The following is a 14,190-nucleotide window of genomic DNA, read 5'->3' as shown; positions in this document are numbered from 1 at the left end:
CTGGTCAAAGGGAAGTCGAGATTAGTCATGATGTCACCTTTGACGAAGACATGGCTCTTAGCAAGGTTGACAATCTTCCTATTCTAAGGAAAACTAAAGAAGCTGACACCAAGAAGCTGGATGAGAAGGAAGATGAGACAATGCCCGAAGTGGAAGAACCTATGGATCCTGTTGATCCCTCTCCGCAAGAGCCTTCCTCTTCTAGTAAGAGGCCCTCATGGCTTAGGGTGACACTTGAAGATGCCGGAGGACACATTGCACCCAGAGGGACTTTCCGTGAAAGTAAGAAGCCAACCAGGTATCAGGGATACTTGACCATTATGAGCACGATCAATCAAAATGAGCCTTCATCGTTTGAAGAAGTCGTGAAGCATCAAGTATGGAAGGATGCTATGAATGAGGAATACGAGTCCATCATGAAGAACGATGTTTGGGATGTGGTCCCCAGACCCCAGGACAAAACAGTTGTCACCTCAAAGTGGCTTTACAAAATAAAGCATGGAGCTGATGGCAGCGCTGAAAAGTATAAGGCTCGTTTTGTCGCTCATGGCTTCTCTCAAAAGGAAGGTATAGATTATGACGAGATATTTGCACTTGTTGCCCGATACACCACCATCCGCTCGATCATAGCCCTTGTTGCTTCGCAAGGATGGAACCTACATCATATGGATGTCAAGACCGCATTCTTGCATGGTTCGATCAAAGACGAAGTCTATGTGGAACAACCCGAGGGATTTGAGATTCATAATCGGGAATCTCACGTGTGCAGGTTGAAGAAAGCCCTCTATGCTCTGAAGCAAGCACCCCGAGCTTGGTATGAGAGGATTGATAGCTACTTGATGAACCTGGGATTCACTAGGAGTGAAGCTGATCCGAACCATTACTTTAAGGTTGAAGATGATAAGCCTCTCATACTGGTGTGGTATGTTGACGACCTCTTTTTGACAGGTGCAGACCCTCTCATTCACAAATGTAAAAGGGAGTTGGCTTCCGAGTTTGAGATGAAGGACCTAGGACTGATGCACTATTTCCTAAGGCTGGAAGTTTGGCAGAAGCTAGGGGAGATTTTCCTATCTCAAGGAAAATATGTGGTGAAGATATTGGAAAGATTCGGCATGGTGGACTGCAAGCCTGTGACTACCCCGATGGAGCTTGACTTCAAGAAGTTAAGCGATAGTGTTGTTGGACCTGCTTTGGGAAATGCTACCAAGTATCGTCAACTCATAGGAGCATTGATGTTCTTGGTGAACTCTCATCCGGATATATGTGTTGCAGTCAACACGTTGAGCCAACATATGGTTGAGCCTCACCACTCACATTGGATTGGTGCCAAGAACCTTCTGAGATATCTTCAGGGCATAATCACTCATGGTTTAAGATACACTGTCGGAGATGTGAGGCTACATGGATATACCGATGCTAATTGGGCAGGCAGTGTGGTGGACAGAAAGAGCACTTTTAGGTGTTGTTTCTCTTTGGGTTCTGCCTCGATATCCTGGATGAGCAGGAAGCAAAAGTCAGTGGCTTTGAGCACTGCTGAGGCAGAGTACATTGCTGCGAGTATGGCCTCTTGTGAAGTTGTCTGGTTGCAGAAGCTCTTCAGTGAACTGTTTGATATACATTGGATACTATCGTGATCCTTTGTGACAACCAGAGTGGGATCCGATTATCCAAGAATCCCGTATTTCATGATCGCTCCAAGCATATTGATATCAGGTACCACTTTATCTGAGATATGGTACAAAAAGGAGCAATAAGGCTCCATCATATCGGTACAGATGAGCAGGTCGCCAACATTCTAACGAAGCCCTTGGGAAAGGTCAGATTCTTGACTTTCCGAGAACAACTTGGAGTCATTGAGAGACCCTCATATCAGGTACCTGTATGATGCATTCATTGAGCTCTAGGAGCTCCGGGGGGGCTTGGGGTACTTCTTGGAGCAACAAGCAACCATAGAGCGACTCACCCTCCCCTAATGGTGTGCTGTGTACAGGGTGAATGGTTCAGCCTTCCCCTGTGATACCCCGTGGCGACTTATGGACAGGATGAGTGGTTCTCCTGTCGAGGCATCCTACCCATGCAGTTTGGGACTCATGGGAAGTACCTCTCATTTGGCCAATGAGTAGGGAAATGGGGTTAGGGACCATAGTAGTACCAATGGACGCATCGTGTATCTACCGTACTCCCTATGCTAGGATGACCAACATTGATCTGGGATCAATTGGAACTGACTTCGGGTCAGTAAGAGTGATATAGCTCACTCTCTATTGGAACTAACCTAGGATCAGTAAGAGTGGTATGACACACTCTTTGGAACTGATTTCGGGTCAGTAAGAGCGCTATTCAGCACTCTCTTTTATCTAGCACTGACTTCAGGTAAGTAGAGGATGGTATGATACATCCTCGATCATTTCTTCTTCTTCATAGTTCAGCAGAGCAGAGCCAAGCAGTGCATTTGATGGCAGAGATAGCACTGACGGACAGATGGTTAGCAAATGGAGTTCTCCCTAGTTGAGAGGGAGTGTTAAAATTGGCAACTAGGGCCAAACTCCATGTGGGTCATCTTATTTATGGTAGATGATATTTTTCTTCGATTCCTCTCGACGAGAGGTGTAGGATTGATCTAAAGATCATCCGATTCCGACATGTATTTATGGAGATATGAATTTATTTGTATTTCTTGACAATTTGTCAAGGTCGGCCAGCAAGTAAAATTGTGTTGCACGCCCCCAGCTTAACCTCAACGATTCATATAAATAGAAGACACCTTGTGGCATTATTGCACATCATCTCAACACTCATCTTCTGTCTCCTTACTTGATTGGGTACACATAAAGGAGCAGCATATCTCACATGTGTAGAAGGATGAAGAGTTTTCTGATTAGGGTTGAGTTGACCGAGTTTGACCAGGGCTGCAGGAAGGTACTTTGACCAGCGTTGACTAGCATGGACTTCTCTTTCACTGTGGATTAGGTGTTGCTGCTTCTTCTTGGCAAGCCACAGATTTTGGCACGCAAACCGAGGTGATATAACCTCATGTTTGACCAACGTTTACTGTCAAAAGGTTGACCGTAGATCTGTCCAGCGTTGGCTGAAGTTTGACTATAATTTCGGACTATTTTGGGTTGACTCTTCTTGTTGTTGGAGGCTGAGTTGACTGGGATATTGACCAAGCTGATTGGAGGTCAAATTTGACTTGTTTGACCAGCTTTGACTTTGTTGGTTAGGGTTTTGTTGTTGCTGTCATCAAATTACAAAATTGTATATTTGTACTATCTCTCTCTCTGCTGAATTATTGAAGATTATAGAAGAATTGATCAAAGGGTTTCCCCACATTGAGGTCTGTCTCTGGCTAGCCGCCACATCTGGTGTCTCTTGTCTTGGCTTGTCTTTTGTCGATTTATTTATGTTCTATCAGCATTTTACTTTATGTTAATGTGATTGCTAAACAGTGAAATTGGCATTAGGCTAATAAAAAGAAATTGAAATAAATTGCACTAAGCATAGAACATACCATAACTTAACATCATTCAATTCAACCTGTGATACATATTAGAACATCTTTAAACATTAAATGAAAGCACTTGAATACAAAAATGGTTAATGTACATCACAATAAATGACCCACCTTCATCAGATGAGTAAGCTAGATGAAAGAAAGCACTCACTAAAGAGTGGATGAGAGACGTTTGAGGCTGACTATCTATGGATCATGGTAGGGCTGCTAGCTAGAAAAATGCAGCATAGGAGAAAAACTCTCCTAGAGTTACCCATACATGTGGGTGGGTAACAGGGCCCTCAAAAACTATGACCATCACTTTATTTGAGATACATTACAAAACAGTGCAAATATTTGTGGGTCCCATGGTAGATGTGCCCCCACCATGGCTGAAATAAACCTTATACATCATTCAAGGTAGGAAGGCTTCCTTCCACCTTTCTTTGAGTAGGTGAACTTATCACACACATGAAGAAATGCCCATGTGGACCCAATGCCAAGTGCGTGGTAACACATACTTCATAATTTTAATTTCGCACATATAGGATTTCTATAGCATGCATTTAGGTAATGTTTTTAATACTTGAATTTAGATAATATTATGCCCTCCTCAAGAATAGTGGATGACCCCATTAGCCCAAGGAAAATCTAAGCACTAGTCTCCCTCTCTCATCCATCCATAAAAAATAAATAAATTGGGTTTTTTAAGCATTTTTGTCTTTCTTTTGAATTCTGGAAATTACATCTTAATTTCTATTTTGAATGTTTTGTATTTTCTGCATCACATTCATTTCAAAAAATTTACTTTCCAACGATACATGTTAGTCTAAGATCATCATTTAAGACCTCAAACTAGACTAATTTTGATTTTATACATGCTGAAATTTTGATTTTAAATTTATGTTCTTAAGTTTATGCAATTTCAGCGCTTTGCTTAATTCAAAAGTTCACATTTTGAACCTTCCATATTGACCTTGTTGAAAATTGGCAGCTATGGGATGAATTTCCTTGAATAAAATTTCATTCCTGACCTTTTTAAAGTGACTTTCTAAAAATAGAAAGTCATGTATATCTTTGCAACCATGACTTTCCAAAAAATAGTAAATCATCTTCCATCAATTCGTAATCATATATATATGATGGCAAATCACTTAACTTGTCCTTAATCAAGCTCAATTGTTTAATTTTTAACTTAATCATCAATATTATTATTGTTATCAATATTATCCTCTTTATGATATTATTATATTATTATTAAAAAGAAATTCAAGTCTCTTAATCATGAGACTCAAATCATGTCATATGTAACTCCCCTCAATTAATGTATTTGTTACTCTCTCTCTCTTAATGGATTCATTCTTGTCTCTCTTCAATGCTCTTACGCACATCTTACACTCTCTTACACACTTTAATGACTCGTCATAAAAATATTCATCTTACACCTCTTTAATGCATAAGTTACACTTCTCTCCTAAATGCATAAGTTACACTCCTCTCCTTTATGGTATAAGTTACACTCATATTTTGGCATATGTAACTCCTCCTCAAGGCATAGGAGTTACTCCCTCATGAATTCAACCAGTGTTGAAAATATCGGTATCGGCAAAATATCGGCGAGGGTCCAGAAAATATCTTATCGGCAATATCGGCGAAAATATCGGCAAAATATCGGCAAATATCGGCAAGCATAAAAAATAATTTTTTCAAATTTTTAAATATAGCCGATATTTTGCCGATATTTTCAAAATATCGCGATATTTTGCCGATATTTTCCGATATTTGCCGATATTTTTTCGGCGATATATCGTTTTGCCGAAAATATCGCGATATTTCCGAATATCGCCGATATATCGCCGATATTATCAACAGTGAATTCAACTACCTTGCTCTTCCTATATATTTGTGTCTCTCATCCTCACTTGATACACTTACTTGTGCTTCTAAAAGGAGAATTCGAACTTAAGAAATAAAGAGTTGGAGAGTCTAAAGGAAGATTGAGAGAGAGAGAGAGGGTCTTGAAAAGCAAGAGCAAATATTGGAGAGCTAAAGTGATTCAGTGTTTGCATTAGTTACTTGTTAATTTTAGATAACAATGGTATGTTCTATGCTTAGAGCAATTTTACTTCAATTTCTTTATTAGCCCAATAGCAATATCCAATTTAGCAATCACATCATCATGATAGTAAAATGCAGATAGAACATAAACAATAACAATAGAAGACAAGCCAAGACAAGAGGTCACAAAATATGGCACCCGCTAGGGACAAACCCCAATGCGGGGAAACCCTTGATCAATTCTTCTTATAATTCTTCAAAAGTTCAGCACAAAGAGTATGTAATATTCACTTGCCCAATCACGGTGAAATCTGATCAGCCAAACAACAAAAACAGAGAGCCCTAACCAGAAAGTCAACATCAGTCAACAGGGCAGATTTTGACCTCCAAAATAGCGCGATCAAACTCGGTCAACTCGGCCTCCAACAACAAGTCAAATCAGACAAAAAACAGTCCGAATATATCTAGTCAAACTTGGTCAACGAAAGTCAACGCAGCAACAATCCCTAGCACAGTCAACGTTGGTCAAACAGAGGTCAAACAAACTCAGGTTTTGTGGTCAAAACTACGGCCTGCTCAAACAGAAATACCCCACACAAAACTGTAGTCAAATATGGTCAACGCTGGTCAAAACAGCTTCCAGCAAATTTCAGTCAACGTTGGTCAATGCAGGGACAACAAAAGAACAATGCCTTCTTCGCACGTGTGGAGAGAGAGAAGCCTCAGAAGATCCGTACCCAAACAATGAAGGAGAGAGAAGAATGAATGTGTGAGATGCCAAAATGAGGAGGAGGCTCCTTGTATTTATATGCAACATTGAGGGCTTGAGGGTGCTAATTTGATGGTTGGCCGACCTTGACAATTTGTCCATAATCAAAATAAATTCATAACTCCATTTGTACATGTCAGAATGGGATGATCTTTAGATCAATCCTACACCTCTCGAAGAGAGAAATCCAATAAAAATATCAGCGACCTCATATGAAGTATCCAAGGTGAAGTTTGGCCCTAGTTGCCAAATTTAACACTATTGCTATTAGAGATCTTCTTCAGATTTGGGTGAACTTCTTCATTCTCTCATTGTACTTTGCATCTCTACTGAACAATTGATTTCTAATAGAAGAATTTGGTTGGGTTTTCCCCCTGTGGGTTTTGCCTTGGTCATTAACCTAACTTCTTTGTGTCTCAATGAGTTTTTTACTAAATCTTCCATTGTGCATATGGTTTATGTTTTATCTACAATTACTTAACTTATTTCGCAGCATAAAGAAGTTTTCGATTTAAGTGATTGTAACAACATAGAACATCAAAATTTCAACATGGTATCTAAACTTTGGTGAAGACAAACTTCATTTCCAACTCTCTTTCTGTTGGAATATCTCTTGTTGTCAACTTCATTTCCAGCTCTCTTTCTATTGGAATATCTCTTATTGTCCGCTCCATTTGCAACTCTCTTTCTGTTGAAATATAGCATGTTGTCCACTCCATTTGCAGTTCTCTTTCTGCTAAAATATAGCCAGTTGCCCGCTCCATTTGCAGTTCTCTTTCTGTTGAAATATAGCTTGTTGTCCGCTCCATTTGCAGTTCTCTTTCTACTGAAATATCTCTTGTTGTCCCTTCTACTTGTTGCTCATTTTCTGTTGAAATTTCTCTTCCCTTTTGCTGCTGAAATATCTCTTGTTGTTCTTTTCACTTGTCGCTCATTTTCTGTTGAAATTTCTCTTCCCTTTTGCTACTGAAATATCTCATTTACAACTGAAATATCTCTTGTTGTGCCTTTCTATTTGCTGCTGAAATTTTGAGCAGATCAAAATGTTTTCCTCCTACATTAATAATGAAGAGAAGTTGGTTGATGCTTCAAACTTCTTCCCTTGAAGGACCAGATTGGATATTACACTTGAAGAACATGATGTTCTAAAGTATGTTGAAGGAGAGGTAACAGAACCAGCTGAAAACTCCAATGCTACTATCAAGGCCAAATATAAGAAAGGAAAAGTCAAGGCTAATAAAATTATCCTTGACTCTCTTGAAGACCTACTTGGCAGGTACATAATGGTAGGTTAAGGAACAGGGCATACTTTAAAGTTTGGCGTTTGTGTTGAGAATGGAAAGGACCCCAATTTTTCTAACTACTTCTGAAAGCTGAGAACAGCTGATAACTTTCATTTGATCAAACCTATAATATTTGCCCGTACTATATGCCAAATGTTGTTTTCTTGGTGAAACCAAAACAGGAGATAGCACTTCAGTGATAATTAGTGTCATTTTGGGTAGCTTGAAAATTAGGCTTTGTATGATGGAATGAAATGCAATCTGTAGGAGACTTAAATGGCGGTAGGTATGCTGCGACGTGGTGTATTTAATCACTTCTATGCCTAAGAAAGCTGTAACTTGTAAGGTTGGCTTATTGGATAATCAATCCATAAACTAGAATGTAACTCCTAATGTCTCCTATGGTGCTACTATTTTATTAGACAGAACAGTAGATTGAACACTGCGGTTCTTAAACTATTTATTTAGTCTCTTTCAAAATGGAGAGACAGAATGTGCAAGAAAGACTGATATAAAAAAAACAACAACAACATTACTACTGTACAAAAATTTACCTGGATTGTAAATGTAAGTGAAGAAGCTTTCAAGTGTGACTCGAGTTTGCTGCCAATCTTTTGTGCGGAAAGCCACAAATCAGTTGTCTCTTCGACAGTCAGATCTGCAAACCTCTTCACCAATCTTTTTGGGCATACGAGAACATGTACGTGTTGTTAAGGAAAACAATCTTGAGGATCGATTACCCTAAACATTGATTCTGCAATATGACCATGCCTCCTAACTAAAAGAATAAGCAGGATATATGTATCAAATGCACAAACAAAAGTATTTTATTCTTTTTCTCATGTTTGAAACTAAAATTCATGCATTCCATAAGAACATTAATCTGTGATACATTACCAGCATCATAATCACAGAACACCTAACCAACAGCTTACCCAACAGAACAACATAAATTAGACCAGGTTTTGCACGCGAGGTATAGAAAAACTGCATCAAAGCATTGGTTCACTGTTCAGGTGGACTCATTGTCAAGCCATCCACAGGGCTTCCATTCTCTCTTTCGTATGCCCAACCCGGTATGGCATGATTTCCCGGGGGATAAGGCCGAGGTGAGTCCTAGACAATTGTGGTGGAATAGTCATCCCGTCGATCTAACACTTAAGCCGAACAAAATACATAAATTATCCAGCAGTTTATGGGAAAAAAGGATATGACCTGACAAAAGGTGCAAAACAGCATACACGTCTGTTAAATAAACGACAAAGAAGTTAAGAGATCAAATAAAAAACGTATGCACGAATGAAAATGAATACCAGGTACAACAGGCCTGAGGTTGACGAGAGCAAACGATAATTCCGTTGTGAAAAAGACCTCGCTCTTCCCAATCTTGTATGGTCCGAAATAGTAACCTTCCTGTCATCCATTCACAAAGCAATCAAATGAGTTGGCATCACACGTGCTTGAACAAAATCTCGTGTAAAATGACCTTTTACCACTCAGTGGCCATGATCCTTAACCCAATAAGCAGAAGTATAATAAGCAAAACGAGAAAAGAAATCGTTTACCTCGGCAGCTGCACAATGAGACGCCATGATTGTAATCTGTGAAGTGTTGAAGTTATTATCCAGGAGCTGGAGCAAAAACGCTCCTTTTTCCTCTTTCTCTCTTGGGTTCGCCCCGTTTTTTAGCTTTTAGAGGAAGTTGAGTGTGAGGAGTGTGGTGTTGTGATATAGATTTAGATTATACAATGATGATCAAGACAAATTCAACGCTCTACCAATTCAAAGCTCTTCATATTACAGGGGGAGGAGGTGGAGAATGGACTTAATAAGCTGAAAACAGGAAAGGGAAAGCACTGGGTTGAACTTCAAGCATAGTATCTAAAATGGGGAATGAACACTCTTGCATTGCACATCATGAAAATATTCAACAACATCATTCAGCAAGGATTCCCAAGAGAGTGGACAACTAGCCTAGCAATACCCCTTTTTAAAAGTGGAGACATTAATAATCCATCCAACTATAAAACAATTATGATTAATCCTTTGTTTGCGAAGCTTTTCAGTAGCGTGGTAGAAGACAAAATTAGCAAGTGGGCAGAAGTAAAAGAAAAGAGGGCAAGAGGACAAGCATGTTTTAGGCCGAAACATTCTATAGTGGATCATGGCATCATGTTAAGACACATTGTTGAGAAGGTTTGGGAGGACAAAGAAGAAATATTTTGCTGCTTTGTTGACTTCAAAAAAACATTTGACATAGTCCCTACGGATAAGTTGTGGTTTAGAATGGAAGAACTTGAAATTCCTGTGCATTATAGAGCCGCTGTCCATAGACTTTATGAAGAAGTGAAAGTCAAAATTAGAACCTCAGCAGGTATTTCAAAAAGCTTTAGAAGTGACATTGGAGTCAAGCAAGGCTACCCTCTATCCCCCACTCTTTTTGGTCTATATATTGATAAATTGGAAGAGTGACTAAATCTGCAAGGTGGAGATGGTGTTCTATTGGGGGAGTTTGTGATAAAGCTTCTTTTATATGCTGATGATATTGTATTGATTTTTAAATCGGCCCATGGATTGCAAATGCACTTATATGCCCTTGAGCATTTTTGTAGAGCAGTGGCGATGCAAGTCAATACTAGCAAGACCAAAATAATGATTTTTTCTAATAAAAGGAAGCAGAGCCATCATACTTTCTTCTTTGAAGACAACATTCTTGAAGAAGTAAATGAATACAAGTACCTTGGGATTGATTTCAACAACAAACTCAATTGGGAGGATTGCAGAAAGAAGAAAATTTTAGGAGGGTGGAAAAAATTATATGCTCTTCAAAACAGATGTAGAGAGGCAAAGTTATGGGATTGGAAAACGATTAAAGTGCTTTTTGGACTCCTAGTTTGTCCAATGATGCTATATGGTTGTGAATTGTGGGCTAGTAGCACTCAAGTCTCAAAATGGAAACAAATTGAGAAAAATCCAAAAACACTTGATCATGAGCAACTTCAAAATAAAAAGTTCGGTACCTTATGAGATAATGTTGAGTGAAACAGGAGCAACTTCCATTGAAGCAATTGCTATGGTGCGGCTCATAAGATACCTAAAAAGAACTGAACAAATGAGAGTAGGTAGATGGCATAATGTTATCTTCAATGAAGGCATTAGTGAAAGAAAGAAAATATGGATGAAACAAAACTACACATGGATGCAAAAATGGAATATATACCTCAATGTCTATCCCACAAATAGCAAGGAGCTAAAGGATTTTGTTATGGAGAAGTTTCGTAAAAAGGTATGGGGAAAAGAGTTGGGTAGAAAAAAGAAATATTACATTGAGGAATTCAACCCTACATGTGATTTACAACAAAAAGAGTTCATTGGAGCTAGCATTTAGAACTTTAGTTCTTATTGTTCAAACTATTATGGAACATCAACTTCGGTGTGAAACATGACGGTGGAAAAGGCCTAAAGAAGCTTGGGAAGAACGGGTGTGTACATTTTGCACATCTGGGGTTGTGGAATGGGAAAAGGATTTCATTTTGGAATGTGATGCATTCAAAAACATCAAAGAAAGTTATGAGAACATGTTAGCATCAGTTTCTTGGCATTGTCTTTTTAGCGAGGGGATTGTTGGAAGGTTGGGTCAGCGCATCATCAATTTGAATCGGAAAAGGACTGAATTGCAAAGAGCGAAAAACAAAGAACTAATGGTCTCATAGACTATTTTTAGTCTCGTGGACCTTAAAATATCATTTCATTAATGTAAGTGAAGTTCATGTGGAAATGATAAAGGGTTAAAGTTTCCCATAGTGCGAGGGCTTGATTAGGGGGATTGATCAAGGGGATTTTACACGACTTATATGAAAATCAAAGCATATGGGCCTTTCTAAGTGAATGGTGCGTGGGTGGCCTAGTATGGGTTGCACGGTGCTAGCGTGAAACACAGTTATCCTTTAACCAATTGTTCAAACTATTATGGAACTTGAATTAAAATTGGGTAGATCATTGAACGTGTTGCTTATTGCTCATTTAAATATTAATTCTCATCAACTCCGCTGTGAAAATCAAAGCATATGGGCTTTTCTAAGTGAATGGTGTGTGGGTGGCTTAGTATGAGTTGTAAGCTGCTAGCGTGAAAGGGAGTTGTCCTTTATCCAATTGTTCAAACTACTATGGAACTTGAACTAAAATTGGGTAGGTCATTGAACATGTTGCTTATTGCTCATTTAAGGATTAATTCTCATCAACTTCGTTGTGAAACAGGGCACTGGAAAAGGCCAAAAGAAGTATGGGAGGAAAGAGTATGTATTTTTTGTTTTTCCGAAAAAGTGGAAACATAAAAGCATTTCATTTTAGAATGTGAGGTCTTCAAAAACAACAGGGAAAGTTGTGCAGATATTCTAGCAGTTAGTTCTTGGGATAATCTATTTAGCGAGGGATTTGTCGAGAAGCTGGGAGCATTTATTGTGAGGCTTCACAGGAAAAGGATCAAATACATCAACTAGACGAGGAAGCAATTTGTCCCATAGGCTATCTTTAGCCTTGTGGATGTTAAAATAATTTTCTTTCTTTCTTTCTTGTCATAGGTGTTAGATTAAATGATGCTTCAGATGTAATATTTGGTAAGCCTAAGGAGAGATGAAGAGTCAAGTGAGTTGGCAATATGGAGTAAATGACATTTTAATGTCACGTGACAACATATAGGGATCTCAATATTTTGGTTTTGCGCTTGAGCAAGGTTTGTAATGCAAGTTGTGGAAAGCATTGGTTCTATAATGGGAGAGCAAAGTCTAGGTTTTTCATGCTCGAGTATATATTGACTTGGTTTAGATGCATTTTCTTTCCAAAATGTGTTTCCTTCAAAAGGTAGTTTGGGTAGATATCTGACGGATATAAAACATTACTTGTTTGTAGCTATTTCTCTACTTTTAATTTCTCGATTAGAGACTTCTATAGTTGTGGTGTTGAAATGCTTGAATGCAAATAAACTCAACCAAGTAGTTATTGGGGATGTTAATGCATGAAATGTTTTTATGGATTTGGATGTGCATTATCCAAAAGGAGGAGGTATAAATACCCAAATTCCATAAGCAAGAGGTATTAAGACTCTACAAAGCTCCTCACAAAACGTTGGAAGTGGGCATAGGAGTAATAGTTCTAAGGAGGAGGGTGTTTAGGCCTAGAAGAAATGTATTACATAGAAATTAATGTCAACGAAACTTGTTTTACAAGATGACGTTTGGATGCATAATTTTGTAGACATTGAGTCAAATGCATTAGTTGGGAGGTTTATGGGCATAAGAATGAGTAGCACCTATTGAAATCTTGGTTGGAGGAAACCTTAGAGCCTATGTTAGGTTATATGCCAAAAAAAATATTTACATTATACGTTAGATGGGATTCATATTTCAGTTGAAAGAGGGTTTTATGAAAAACTTGGACTATGTGTGGAGATGGGGCTCGATTATGATCTTTCTCAAGCAATGGACACTTTTTTTAATGCTTATACTAAAAAAATAGACATCACACCCATATGGGTCAATATCTCAGGGCTTCCTATGGATTTATAGTCTCACGAGGCTTTACAAAATTTGGAAATGCCTTGGGGACTTTCTATGAGAGAAATGTGAGCTTTGAAAAGACAGGGCTAATGGCAAGTGATCGTATATTGGTGGGCATTAATCTAAAGGAAGGTTTGACTATGCAAATGGAATTACAAAGGGGAAATGTCACTATTAAATAAGCTATGGATTACAATAGTGTCCCCTTCAAGGTGTTTGATATCATGAAGTGGTTCATGATTGCATATCTTTTTATCCAAAGGCATGGGAGAAGTTGAGTTGTCATGAATCCATAAAATATGTTAGGAAAATCCAAGGAAAGCTCAGTTGAGAATGGTGAAGCCAAGGATCTAAGGATGAATCAACTTAAGTTGACAAGTCAACTACCGCAAAGGCTTTCCCTTTAGTGGTTTCTCAAGGTGTTCTGGAGGGCCCGAAGGACTCCATTATGTTGATGTTCTCAAAAGCTCCATAAAATGAAGGCAACATGAAGAATGAAAATGAAGTCCTCCAAAAACCTAACCTTTATCACAAGGACAACAAGGATGAATTCAAAATATCTTTTCCATCCAAGTGCCCTTGCACAACTCAGTGAAAATCTCCTTCTTGGGTTATTGTTTATAGTGTAACCAATTTAGTTATAAAGCAATATATTGTAGAGGATATGCAAGAAACAAAATGTATGGAACAAAAACATAAGTACTTATGGTTTTTCAAATAGGAATTATAATTCATTTTCCCCCTTATTTGATTGCAATGTTTTATGTTATAAGTGCAACAACTATGGGCACATAATGCGTTTTTGTAGAATTGGTATAATAGAATATGTAGGCAAAACAAGGAAGAAGATACCCTTCCCAAAGAATGCACAAAAGTTTGGAAACGGAAGAAGGAGCAAGAAGATATAAATAAGGAGAAATATTTGCTTATACAAATTGCACTTCATGCCCAAAACAAAGGAAACCAATGGTACATTGACAATGGATGCTCCAACTAGTTATAAGTGATAAGAGCAAGTTTCTCACTTTGG

At 38.4% G+C, this 14,190-nt stretch overlaps 1 protein-coding gene across 1 annotated transcript in view; it reads right to left on the bottom strand.

Annotated features, from left to right (window-relative positions):
* LOC149158606 (bifunctional bis(5'-adenosyl)-triphosphatase/adenylylsulfatase FHIT-like) overlaps window positions 1-9,459 on the bottom strand; it is an 86,277-nt gene extending 76,818 nt beyond the window's left edge. The window contains exons 1-3 of the mRNA XM_089436269.1: window positions 9,172-9,459; window positions 8,918-9,019; window positions 8,161-8,307 (exon numbers count right to left, since the gene is read on the bottom strand). Of these exons, the coding sequence (XP_089292395.1) occupies window positions 8,161-8,307; window positions 8,918-9,019; window positions 9,172-9,198 (276 nt within the window). The 5' untranslated portion in view covers window positions 9,199-9,459. The remainder of the gene's footprint in view (window positions 1-8,160; window positions 8,308-8,917; window positions 9,020-9,171) is intronic.
* Window positions 9,460-14,190: the final 4,731 nt, after the last annotated feature.

Source organism: Pinus tabuliformis, chromosome 5_2 (genome assembly GCF_031772625.1).
Source record: "Pinus tabuliformis cultivar Carrire ecotype Pingquan chromosome 5_2, CPIR1, whole genome shotgun sequence".
Taxonomy (NCBI): domain Eukaryota; kingdom Viridiplantae; phylum Streptophyta; class Pinopsida; order Pinales; family Pinaceae; genus Pinus; species Pinus tabuliformis.
Note: the sequence above shows the minus strand (reverse complement) of the source record. Positions and strands in the feature narration are given on the sequence as shown.